Genomic DNA, 12,940 nt, shown 5'->3' on the forward strand with positions numbered 1-12,940 from the left:
GGTCCTGGGGGAATCTGGACATGCAAAGGCCCTTTGCTTCACATTCTGTTCTAGCAACAAAATTACAAAGAGGCTAAATTTTGCAGAAAGAAAAGTCAGGCACAGTGACACAGGCCTGTAATCCCTGAGACTTGGGAGGCCGATGCAGGAGGATCGTCAGTTCGAGGCCAGCCTCAGTGACTCAGCAAGACCCTGTCTGAAGAGAATTTTTTTAAAAAGGGGGTTGGCAAATAAAATTAGAATATTTAAAAATTTTTTAAATTAAAAATATTTGGAAATTTAAAGAAAAAAGTAAAATGTTGGGCCTAGGGATGTGGCTCTGTGGCAGAACACTTGCCTAGCAGGCATCAGACTCTGGGCTCCATCCCCAGCACTGGGGGAGAAAGGAAAAAAAAGAAAGAAAGAAAGAACCGAGAAATAAATATAAAAGAAAGACTGGGGATGTAACTCGGTGGTCAAGCACCACTGGTTTCGGTCTCCAGTATTAGGGGAAAAAGGAGGAAGATTTAAGAGCTGCCTCCGTCTACCCCAGGGCCTTCACCGGCTCCCAGCCTCTGTCCATCCCGTGTGCTTCCTGGTTCTGCTGGGCCGGCTGGCAGATGTAGTTCCTCAGCGTCCCTGCCACTGAGTCCATGAAATCCTCCAGGATCGGAGGTTGTGCCTTGCACCCCACTGGGATACCAGCACTTGTAAAGATGCAAAGGTTCCAGTGGCGCTGAGGTGGAGGCTTGGGAAGGGCTATCCTCAGGGAGGTCATGTTGCAAGATGTGGCTGGCTGTGTGGTGAATATTGGTGCCCGGATTGGGCAGACCTGGGTTTGAATCCTGGCTCTGTCACTCACTGGCTGTGTGATGTTGGGCAAATCACTTCCCTCTTTGAGCCTCAACCTGCTCATCATGAAGAGAAATTAACTAAAGCCCGCTTTATGGGTGGGTGAGGATTCCATGAGAAACCTCATGTGAAAAGTGCTAAGCAGAATTCTCAGCCCTTACGAACTGCTTGGTAAACCCGCCGGGGCCGAACCCAGGGCGTCCCTAGGCAAAGGTTGAAACGGGCAAGGTAGTGTAGGCGGGCTCAGGATTTGCTAGTGTGAATCTGGGCCCTGGCTGTCTGGTTCCTGGCTGTGGGTGATTGGGGCAGACAGAGTGGCCTTAGATGTGAGGCCTCCCATGGCCCAGGTGGCTGCGATGTGGCTGGTGAGTTTGCCACTGAGGTGAGTTGTTTCCTATCTCCAGGACTTGGCTCGCCCTGGGTGGGGCTGTCCCTCCACTGGAGGGCGACCAAGACCCCGGCTGTGAAAGCACCCCAGTGACTTGGCTGGTACGCGGGGTGCCACCTGCTGCCCTGGTGTCTCTCCTGTGACCCAGCCACACCCTCAGAGTGACCGTGGGGGTGCAGAGGCGCTGTTGGCTGCATGGAGGGAGGGCTCTCTTCCGCCTCACTGACCGCCCTTGCCCTTCCCCAGGCTCCATCGCCTACCTCTTCTTCACCAATCGCCACGAGGTGAGGAAGATGACGCTGGACCGCAGCGAGTACACCAGCCTCATCCCGAACCTCAAGAACGTGGTCGCTCTAGACACCGAGGTGGCCAGCAACAGAATCTACTGGTCTGACCTGTCCCAGAGAAAGATCTACAGGTGAGCCTTGGCTCTGCTAGCCCGCCTGGCCCCCAGGTGAGGCGCAGGCCCCCCGCCCTGACTGTCTCCCTCCTCCTGCCTTAGCACCAAGATCGACAGAGCCCCCAGCTTGTCCACCTATGACACCGTCATCGGCAGTGACCTCCATGCTCCCGACGGGCTGGCCGTGGACTGGATCCACAGCAACATCTACTGGACTGATTCCGTCCTGGGCAGCGTGTCCGTGGCGGACACTAAGGGTGTGAAGAGGAGAATGCTGTTCCAGGAGAAAGGCTCCAAGCCGAGGGCCATCGTGGTGGATCCTGTCCACGGGTGCGTGGGGTGCGGAGGGGATGAACGGTGAAAGTGGAGGTCCCAGAGCTGTTTGGGCAATGCTAGCGGAGGTCTGGGGTCATCCTGAACTGCGCACAGGAGGTGAAGTCAGAGGCTCGAGCCAGGTGTGGTGGTACACACCTGTGATTCCAGCAACTTGGGAGGCTGAGGCAGGAGGATCACAAGCTTGAGGTCAGCCTCAGCAACTTAGGGAGATGCTGTCTCAAATTTAAAAAAAGGATCGTGGAGGTAGTTGAGTTGTAAAGCACCCCTGGGTTCAATCACCAGTACCCTGCAAAAAATAAATGAAATAGGAACCTGGAGTTATCAGACTGCCCCGTCTGCCTTTCGGGCCCCAGGGCTGGAGTCCTCAGGACAGTATTGTGTCACCTGAGATGGAAGCAGACCTTGATAAAAATTCAAATACAGATGTTCCTGCTGGCACATAGCTGTAATCCCAGCTACTCAGGAGGCTAAGGCAGGAGGACACAAGTTCAAGGCCAGCCTCAGCAGTTCAGCAATACTCCATCTCAAAATAAAATAAAAGGGACTGCGGCTGTAGCTCAAGGGTAGAGCACTTGCCTAGCATGTGCGAGGCCTTGGGTTCCAGCCTGGGAACCACACACAAAAAGAAAGAAAGAAAATTAAAAGACTAATTTAATTAGTATTTTATGTCAGTCTCCTTGAACAAGATAAGGTCAGAGAGAGAGAATATGAAGTCTTCCTTTAAGTTAGTTTCGGGCAGCCTGTGTTTACCAAGCTCTAGTACAGGGTGGTCGGCCAAAGGTCACTACCCTGCGAAGACCAGGAGCCCATGACTGACTCAGCACCTCCAGGGCCTGGACTCAGCAACTGACTGGTGTCTCCTGGCAGGAAGCATTGTCCCCGTCCCCTGCCCACTGCATATTCTGTCCCTGATAGGCTCCATCTGTCACCTGGCATGTGACAGGAGTCATTTCACAATTGCAAAGGGGCATTGGCAATCTGGGTGGCAGCCTGTCCTGGCACACAATTGGAGGAAGGGGTGCATTTGACCCAGAGCTGAAGACACGGGAGAAAGTGTACTTGGCCATCCTCACATGGTATCAGCTGGGGCAGGTTAGAGAGAACGCTGGGGCCAGGCAGAGCCTGCTGGTGAGGGTGGAGGCAGGCGGGGCCTGGACCCCGCTCAGACGTGAGTAGTGTGCGTGCATGTGTGTGTACTGAGTACCCCCTTATGCACGGATGATACATTCCTCAACCCCCAGTGGATGACTGGAACCATGCTCAGTACCGAACCCTCTTTTTTCCTGTACATCCACATCTGTGATGAAGTTTAATTTACAAATTAGGCACAGAAAGAGATACATAATAATAACTAATAATAAGATGATTTAACGATATATTATAATGAACTTTGGTGAATGTCTCTTTCACAAAATGTCTTAGAACTTATCCTCTCGATGATAGATGATAAAATTCCCATGTGAAGGGCCTGGGGTCGTGGCTCAGTGGAGGAACGCTTACCTTGTGTGGGTGAGGCACTAGGTTCCATCCTCAGCACCACATAAAATAAATAAGTAAAGTAAAGGTTTTAAAATTCCTGTGTGAAGAGACGGGATTGTGACATGGCATTTGGCTGCTCTGTAAGGGTTACTTGAACACAAACACTGTGACACCTTGATAGTTGTTCTTTCAATGAGGCAGCTACCAAGTGACTAATGGGCAGGTAGCATATACACTGCAGACACACTGAACAAAAAGACGATTCATGTCCCCAGAAGGACAGGGCAGGGTGGTTTGAGATTTCATCACCTTACTTGTAACAGTGTGAAGCTGAAATCATGTGAATTGTTTCTTTCTGGATTTTTCTATTTAATATTTTTAGACCACCTTTGACTACAAAAAGCACAAACATGGATAAAGGGGTCAGGCTATAATTGGCTCTCTTGTTTCTTTTCACTTGAACAATTCATACATTTCCTTCTGCCCTGGCTCTGTGCAGCTTCCATGTCTGGGATCCTGGGGTGGTTGGTTCGCTGGATGGGCCGTTTTTCTGTGGGATTCATTTGTAGAAGTTGAATTACATGTCAAAGTATACTGCATAGAGTATTAAAAAAATTTGTTATGTGAATTTTACCACAATTTAAAAATTTTAAAGAATATTTAAAAGGCAAGGAAAAATACCATGAACTGAGGTGCATATTCCAGAGCCCCCCAACTTTAGCATCAGAATCTCCTGTCATTCCAAGTTTTTTCATTTTACTCTCATTTGATTTTTTTGCAGTGGGGATGGAAACCAAGGCCTAGTGCAGCTAGGAAAGGGCTCTACCACTGAGCCACACCCCTAGCCCTCCACTTTAAGTCCGTTGGGGCTGGTCCCACACCTCACTGGGCTGGCCATCCTAGTCCTCAGGCGAAACCTGACCTGTGGAGCTTCCTCATCTTGTTTTCCCTCTTGTCCCCTCAGCTTCATGTACTGGACAGACTGGGGTACCCCCGCCAAGATCGAGAAAGGGGGCCTGAATGGCGTGGATGTCTACTCACTGGTGACGGAAGACATCCAGTGGCCTAATGGCATCACTCTGGGTATGTTGAAGGGATGCTTGTCCCCAGCAGAGTCAGGCCCCTTCTGGGGGACACAGCACAGGGCCAGGGCTCCCAAGCAAGCCTGCCAGCTCCCTGAAGTTTTGTGACCCACAGTTCTCCTTCCTCCTGATCTGCGGTGTCAGCCTGTGCTGCCAGGCACTTGGACCAAAGCCACTATGTGGCTTTCAGGCTCACGTGATTAGAGCTGCTTCGATGGGGAGCAGAGTAGCCCAATTCCAAGGCTGCACCCTCCACCCCAAAACTCCCAGTGCCCTGGAATTTTCTAGAATCTTCTGGCCTGTCTGATGATCCTTTCGTTCTTGCCGCTGGCATCTGGCATCCACATGTGACTGTTCCTCGTCCATCTGTGCATTCTAGATCTCTCCAGCGGCCGTCTCTACTGGGTAGACTCCAAGCTGCACTCCATCTCCAGCGTTGATGTCAACGGGGGAAACCGGAAGACCATCCTGGAGGATGAGAAGCGGCTGGCCCACCCCTTCTCCTTGGCTGTCTTCGAGGTGAGGCCGGGAAGGAACTCACAGCTCACTTTTCATTGATTCAACTGTGTCCAAGGGTTAGGCACCTGGGTAATGGTGGGCATGCATTGTCTAGTTCCTTTGAGCCAATCTAACTCAGAAAGCTGCTCCTGGCCAAGGAGAGGTCTTAGACCTGAAGATGCTTCCAATTTCCTTCTCAACAGAAGTGTTCTTTTTGTTGCAAGGGTAAGGGGGTCCTGGGGAGGGGATGCAGGGCCTCAAGCGTGCTGGGAAGTGTGCTCTTCCACTGAGCTATGCCCTTGCTCCAGATAGTCATAGTTGGGTGCCACCATGCCCTTCAGGGAACAATTTGCAATTTCTGGTGAGTTTTTAGTTGATGCAACTCATGGGGATATTGCCAGCATCTGAAGTGTATTGTCCAGAGACACTGGGAAATGTCCATTCCCCAAGGGCTGTCAGGCCCCCCCATACAGCCATAGGGGGGAAATCTGCTCTAAAGAATTGTTGCTATATTTGTATCCCCATGTCCATAACATTACGCATAACAGGCCAGAGGTGGAAGCAGGCCAAGTGCCCACTGATGAACACATGAACACATTGTGGCCCTTGTGCACAGTGGAATACTATTCAGCCTTCAAAAGGAAGGAAATTCTGGTGCTCCAGTGGGAAGGAGCTTTGAGGACATTATGCTTAGTGAAATAATCCAGTCGATTCCACTGATAGTAGGTAGCTAAAATAGGAAAATTCACAGAGACAGGAAGTGGAATGGTGGGTGCCAGGGGCTGGAGTGGGGATCAGAAAGCTTCATGGGGACAGAGTTTGAGTTTGATAAGAAAGTTCTGGAGATGGGTGGCAGTGCTGGTTGCACAATGAATGTGCTTAAAAATAGTGGCGATGAGGGCTGGGTGGAGCCACGCGGAAGAGCCTACGTCTAGCGTGCATGAAGCCCTGGATCCTACCCCAGCACCTTCCCCCAGAAAAGGTTAAACTGGAAATGCGTTTTGCCATGGTTATAAATGAAAGAAAGAGCTAATGTATTGCTTCCTCCCCAAGCCGCAGAGATTAAGGGGGAGGCAGTGTCTGTGTCCTGTCCCAGTGGCTAATGGGATCGATCACCTTCCTTAACACCGTACAGGACAAAGTATTCTGGACAGATGTCATCAACGAAGCCATTTTCAGTGCCAATCGCCTCACAGGCTCAGATGTTAATTTGGTGGCGGAAAACCTGCTGTCCCCCGAGGACATTGTCCTGTTCCACAATGCCACACAGCCGAGAGGTAAGGACGGACGGGCTGCGCACCACGGGCCCCTCCCCAGAGAGACATTGCCCTGCCGGTGCCCTGGAACTTTTAGGGCCTTCTGGTCTCTCTGGTGACCATCTCATTCTCCCCTCCCCTCTCTTCTTCGCCCCAGGTGTGAACTGGTGTGAGAGGACAGCCCTCCGCAACGGTGGCTGCCAGTACCTGTGTCTGCCGGCCCCACAGATCAACCCCCACTCCCCCAAGTTCACCTGTGTCTGCCCGGACGGTATGCTGCTGGCCAAGGACATGAGGAGCTGCCGCTCAGGTAGGGCGTGGTTCTTCCAAGCCTCGCTTTGCTCATCTGTGCCATGGGAGAACAGGGCATCGTAGGGTCGTGAATCGGTGTCGCTGTCCTCTGCCTTTCTCTAATGCAGGGGCATCAGCTCCATGCTCCCGTTTAGATCCAGTCCCCTTTGATGTCTAATTCTCTCCCTGTAGGGAGGAGATCTAACCTTAGATCTGGGCTCCTTGGTCAATTCTTCTCATGCTCTGAGCAAATTTGATGTGGAGCTGAGTCCGTTTCTGTTGCTGTAACAGAATACCTGAGACCAGGAAATTCATAAAGAACAAAAGTTTATGTGGCTTAGTTCTGGAGGCGTTAAAGTCCAAGAGCAGAAGGTGAGGGCCTTCCTGCTGCATCATAACATGGCAGGGGCATCACATGGTGAGACAGCTAAGTGTCCTCAGGTCCCTCTTCCTTTTTTTTTTTTTTTTTTTTTGTGGTACCAGGGATTGAACCCAGGCTCTACCCCCACCCAATTGTTCCTCTTCTTATAAAACCACCAATTCCACTGAGGGGGTCCCACCTTCATGACCTCATCTATCCCACTCACCTCCCAAAGGTCCCACCTCCAAATCCAGTTAACAAACGAGTTCTGGAGTGAAGTTTCCAACATACGAATTTGGGGGACACAGTGAAACCACAGCAGGGGCCGCGGGGTCTGTAGCGCCTCCTCAACACCTGCAAGCTGGCATCCAACAAGTAGTGCTGAAAGATCAATGGAGACACCAGTGGGTGTTCACGTCCTGTGCATTGGTGGCCTGTGACACTCACTGCCTCCTTATTACGAGGACACAAAGCCATCAGAATGGTGCTCAGGATGTGGCACTCAGGAAATGCCTATTTATTCCCTCAGAGGCGGAGCCTGTAGTGACCACCCTGGGGCCATCCACCATCAGGTCCACGGTCAGCTCCACAGTCAGCTCTATAGCCCGGGGGCCGAAGCACACAGACCAGAGGCCTGCTTCCCCCACCTCCTGGCGGCCTGTGGCTGTTCCCAGGCTCAGCACAATGGAATCAGTGACCATGTCCCACCAAGGTAAAGACCAGACCCGCTCTGATCCCCTTTTGTGGTGACAAGTATTTAGAGGCCCCTTCAGTGGCTGCGAGCAACTTAGTGAAGAAATGGAGTCGGGGTGGAGTCCTGGCCCCCGCGATGACGATCTCCAGCTGGGCTGTATGTCCTGGAAACCTCAGTTTCTCTCCCTATAAAATGGTTCCAGCAATAGTATCTGCCCATCTCCTGGGGATTTAGTGAGCGAAAATGTGGGAAGAGCCCGTGCTATTTGACCCTGAGTTGGACGGGTGCTGGGGGCCAGGAATCCCTCCAGGAGCCATGGAGCACACCTGTAATCCCAGCGACTGGGAGGCTGAGGCAGGAGCATCGCAAGCTCAAAGCCAACACGGCAACTGAGGGAGACCCTGTGTCAAAATGAAAAAGGATGGGGTTGTAGCTCAGTGTAAATTGTCCCAGGGTTCAAGCCCCAGTATTGCAAAAGACAAAAAGGAAAACAACTCAGGAATCCAATAACAGTTTCATACAGTTATATGTTTTTGTTTTCATGGTGCCGAGGGATGAACCAGGGTCTTGTGCGTGCTGGGCAAGTGCTCAGTCTTTTTTGTTTAATTTTTTTACTTTATTCATTCATTCAGTTGTGTATTTTGCAGTGCTGGGATTGAACTCAGAGTCTCAAGCAGGCTAAGCAAACACTCTGCCACTGAGCCACATCTCCAGGGCCAGTTTTTGTTTTGAGACAGGGTCTCACTAAGTTGCTAAGGCTGGCCTTGAACTTGTACCATCCTACTTTACCTCCAAAGTAGCCCGGATTATAGGTGTGTACCACTGTACCTGGCTTAGTGCAATAGTTTTTAAGAAATCAAATTGTCAAATTACAGTCCTTGGGCCACCCAACTGGTTTGTAAATAAAGTTTTATAGCCAGAGTTCCAGTGAGGCAGGATCATTTACATGTAGGGTTAGATCTTGCACGCATGCCTGTGTGTGGGACACGGGATTGAACCCAAGGTGCTCTACCACTGAGCCACATCCCCAGTCCTTTTTATTTTTATTTTGAGACAGGGTCTTACCAAGATGCCCAGGCTGGACTTGAACTTGTGACTCTCCAGCCTAACCTCCCAAGTCACTGGGATTATAGGCATGTGTCACGTCCTTTCGTTGATTTGCGTTGTGGATGGATGGAACCTCAGGCATACTAAGCATGCATTTCATCACTGAGCTACTGTACCAGCTCCCAGATCTTGTCTTTTCTTGAAAATTTGGATGCTTTTATTCATCATGGAGATTTTGCATCCTTCATGATATTTAAAAATAACATTGAAATAATATTGCATTATAGTCAACCCTCTAGATCTACATTTTCCACATTTTCAGATTCAATAGACTACCAATTAAAAATGTTTGGAACAAATAATTACATCTCCACTGACCACAGATGGATTTTTTCTTTGTCATTAGTCCCTCATGATGCAGTGTAAAAACAGTTTATATAACACTTGTGTTGTATCAGGTATTGGAAGTCGTATGGAGATGATTTAAAGCCCACAGGAGGATGTGCCCAGGTTACATGCAAGTAACACCTCATTTTACACAAGGGGCTAGAGCATCTTTGCATTTTGGTGTCTGCAGGGGCGATGGGGTATCCCTAGAATGAACTCCCATTCATACTAGGGACCATTGTACTGAGCTTTTTGGCTCCACCTTTGGTTTTGTGGCTGTGGCCAGTGACTGGCGGTCCTCACCCCCACCCAGTGTCCTTGGATATGGTTGTCCGTGAGTTAATCAGTAGTTCATCAATTCGTCCACCAGGGGGCGCCCACCCACCATCAACTGCAGAGAAGTGGAGCTCAGATCTCAGAGTAGGAAAAAAGTCACATCAGCAAGTTTCAGACCTTTTTTTTTTTTTTTTTTTTTTTTTTTTGCCTTTCACAATAACTGAAGGCTTTGTTCAGCCATTAAGGAGATAAAACAGGAACTCATGTGCCTGAGGGAGGCCGGAAAACTTTTTGTTTAGTGGGGAGGGGAACTGCTAGAAAATACCCCTTCAAGCTTGGTGCAGTGGTGCACTTGTGTAATCCCAGCTAGATGAGGCAGGAGGTTTGCAAGTTCAAGTCCAACCTGGGCAACTTTGCGAGATGGTCTCAAAATTTAAAAAGGGCCGTGAATATAGCTCAGTGGTTAGAGTACCCCTGGTTTAAAACCCTGGTCTTGGGGTGGGGGCGGGAGGACTCTTCCACTGATAACCTCGCCGAGCGTTAAGAATGCCTCAGCGGGCTTTAGCCTCAGACCACTGGCCCCCTCCCTGACGTTTCGCCAATATGAAGCGAAAGCAAGCTTCCTCCACTGCCCGGTGTGGGGCGTGCAAACCTGCGCCTCACACATGCAGGCGAGCTTTCTACCACTGAGCTGCACCTCCAGCTCCTAGAAGGAACTTCTTAAAGCCATGTTGAATCCTACAACCCCGATTTCACTCAGCCTTATCTTCACCATATCCTCATGTTCTGCCTTTGTGGATTCCACCAACTGCACATTGAAAACTTTTGAATCTAAGATGCTGGGCATGGTTATGCATACCTGCAGTCCCAACGACTAGGGAGGTTAAGGCAGGAGAATCGCAAGTTTGAAGCCTGCTTGGGCAACTTACAGATCCTGTTTCCATAATGAAAAATAAAACAGTTTCAGCATTAAAATACCTTTGTGTTAGATCCCCAGTTCAGGAAAAAAAGAAAAAAAAAAAGGACCTGCCAGACATAGTGGCACACAAAAGTAATCCCAGCCCCTTGGGAGGTTGCAAGTTCAAGGCCAGCCTCAGCAACTAAGAGCTTTAGAAACTTAGTCAGGACCCTGTCTCAAAATAAAAAAAAAAAAGGGCTGGGGATGGGGCTAAATGGTAAAGCAGCTCTGAGTTCAATCCCCAGTCCCTGCCCCCCCAAAAAAGTATCTATTGAATACATACAGACTATCCTTTTCCTCAATATTATTCTCTAAACAATACAGAACAGCAACTATGTACAAGAGCATTTTCATTGTATCAAGTATTACACATCCCTTGAGATGATTTAAAATACATGGGAGGATGTGAGTATGTTCTAGGTAAACACTACGCCCTTTTCCTTTTAAAAAAATTTTTGCTGTTGTAGATGGACGTGAGACCTTTATTTTATTTACTTTCATGCGGTGCCAAGGATCGAACCCAGTGCCTCACACGTGCTAGGCAAGCGCTCTACCACTGAGCCCAGCCCCAGCCTGCTGTGGGTGCAGAGGGCAGCCGTGCTCATAAATAAGCCGGCATGGCCTGACTTGAACCTCGGAGGGCCTCCGTGTTACCTTGAATTGGGTGACGGGATTCAACATTCCTCCGCATGACCGTTGGCTCTGCTGTTGCACCCTTCAGCTCTGGGCCTCACTCTGTCTCTTCTCCCCCGCAGTCCTGGCCGACGTTGCTGACCGAGGGAAGGAGGAGAAGCCCCGGGGCGTGGGGGCTCTGTCCATCGTCCTCCCTGCCGGTAAGCATGGCCCCCCACAAGCTTCGCCGGCTTCCCCGGCTCCGGTGACCCCACGCTAAGCCTGCTGGCCCCTCAAACATGGAGCAGCCCGCCATGTGGCCTGTTCACCGTGGCCCCATCCCCGGCTTCATTCATTTAACCAGTATAATTGAGCACCGACTGTGTACTAAGCCCACATATACTGGGGACAGAGCCAGGAAGAAACAGCTCACCCCTTGGGACTGCTGAGGAGCAAAGTCAGGCAGCCAAGGTGCCAGAGAGGGAAAGGGTCATCACACTTGAGGGTTTTGCAGTGCCAATCTGGGACTCTTCTGCAGAACGGTTCTCTGGCAGGGGCCCCAACACTGTCCCCTGTGCCCCTGCTAATAATCGTGCTGTGACCTTTCTTCTTTTTCTGAGGAAATTCTTTTCAGGGGCCTCAGCACACTAGCAGAGGCCCATAGCTTGGTGCGGGTTGACAGACATGGCCCGTGGCACCCTCAGCTCCCTCAGGGCTCCCTCAGGGCTGCCGGGTGACACCCACCTGGGGTCTTTCTGGCAGAGCCCAGGTCTCTAGAATCATACCATCCAGGCTGAGTGAGCGCTTGCCTGTCCCCTGGATCCACTGAAGTTGGCACCGTGGGACCCCCAGGGAAAGGCAGGGGGTGCTGGGGCTGCTGGGTTCAAGGAGCTGAGTACCCTCCCAACACTGGCCACACACGAGACAAAGAGTGACCTGCCCCCTTTCACGGACTGAAGCACAGTAAATCAGCAAGGTCAGGCACAGCCAGCTTCATATGCCCGAGTCTCTGGAATCCACCCAGCTCTGCAAGAGGGAGTGAATCGTGGCCCCGTATGTAGAGGAACATCCCATTTCTAAAAACGCAGCCGCCCCAGCGGGCAGTTAATCCTGGAGGAATGGAGGGCAGGCAGCTATTTCTGGCTTGGCTCCTCCAGAAGCCTCACGTGAGAGATGGGTCCTGTCTACAGGTTTTCCCTTTTAACAACGAAAGGGTTGCTTTGCCTTCTGAGCAAAACCACTACCAGGTACAAGGCTGGGAGTAGGTGCTGCCTGTGCCGCAGAGCAGGTCCGCGATCAGGGTCAGCCAGCTGACATGGCCACCTCCCCCCGCCCCCAGCGCTGCTTGTCCTCCTCTGCTTTGGGGCCTTCCTTGTCTGGAAGAACTGGCGGCTGAAGAGCATCAACAGCATCAACTTTGACAACCCGGTGTACCAGAAGACCACGGAGGACGAGGTCCACATCTGCCGCAGCCAGGATGGCTACACCTACCCCTCGGTGAGAGCCGCTCCAGGGAGGCCAGAGCCCTGGTGCCCCCACCCAGCTCCTGGTATGAGGTCCCCGAGGGCCAAGGCAGGCCCAGGATGGACTCTTCTGTCCGTGTGCCCACTTGTGCCTACCAAGCATTGGGCCTTGCCCTCGGTCAGCTGAGTCAGCTGGTGGTGGAAAGAGAAAGTCAAGTGCCAGGGTGTGGCTCAGTGGAAGAGCGCTGGCCTCAGAGGAGGGCAGAGAAGGGTTTCGAGGGGTTGGGAGCAAGGGGATGTGATTTTTAGATAAAGGAATCCTGAGCGAGCTTCTCGGAGTGGGGAATGTGCGGAATGCAGAAGTGGTCAGTGCAAAGGCCCTGAGGTAGGACGGTACCTATTGATTTGAGGCCCATGTGGCTGTATTAGACAGAGTGGGAGGAAGTGAGGGCAGGAAGGTGATAGGGGCACACCCCGGGAGATCTTGAGGGCTCCGCAGAGGACTTTGGCTTTCCACTGTGAGCGAGCCATGGAGGGTTTTGAGCAGAATCCTAGCCTTGGGTTTTCCCGGACGCCCTCTG

General features: G+C 51.2%; 1 protein-coding gene across 1 annotated transcript in view; it reads left to right on the plus strand.

Annotated features, from left to right (window-relative positions):
* The window catches only part of LDLR (low density lipoprotein receptor), a 37,004-nt gene that overhangs the window by 22,052 nt on the left and 2,012 nt on the right, over window positions 1-12,940 (plus strand). The window contains 9 exon segments of the mRNA XM_079114740.1: window positions 1,466-1,637; window positions 1,722-1,949; window positions 4,399-4,517; window positions 4,896-5,035; window positions 6,150-6,291; window positions 6,428-6,580; window positions 7,452-7,634; window positions 11,040-11,117; window positions 12,236-12,393. Of these exon segments, the coding sequence (XP_078970866.1) occupies window positions 1,466-1,637; window positions 1,722-1,949; window positions 4,399-4,517; window positions 4,896-5,035; window positions 6,150-6,291; window positions 6,428-6,580; window positions 7,452-7,634; window positions 11,040-11,117; window positions 12,236-12,393 (1,373 nt within the window).

The sequence above is a fragment of the Sciurus vulgaris genome (assembly GCF_902686455.1).
Source record: "Sciurus vulgaris genome assembly, chromosome: 16".
NCBI classification, from domain to species: Eukaryota; Metazoa; Chordata; class Mammalia; order Rodentia; family Sciuridae; genus Sciurus; species Sciurus vulgaris.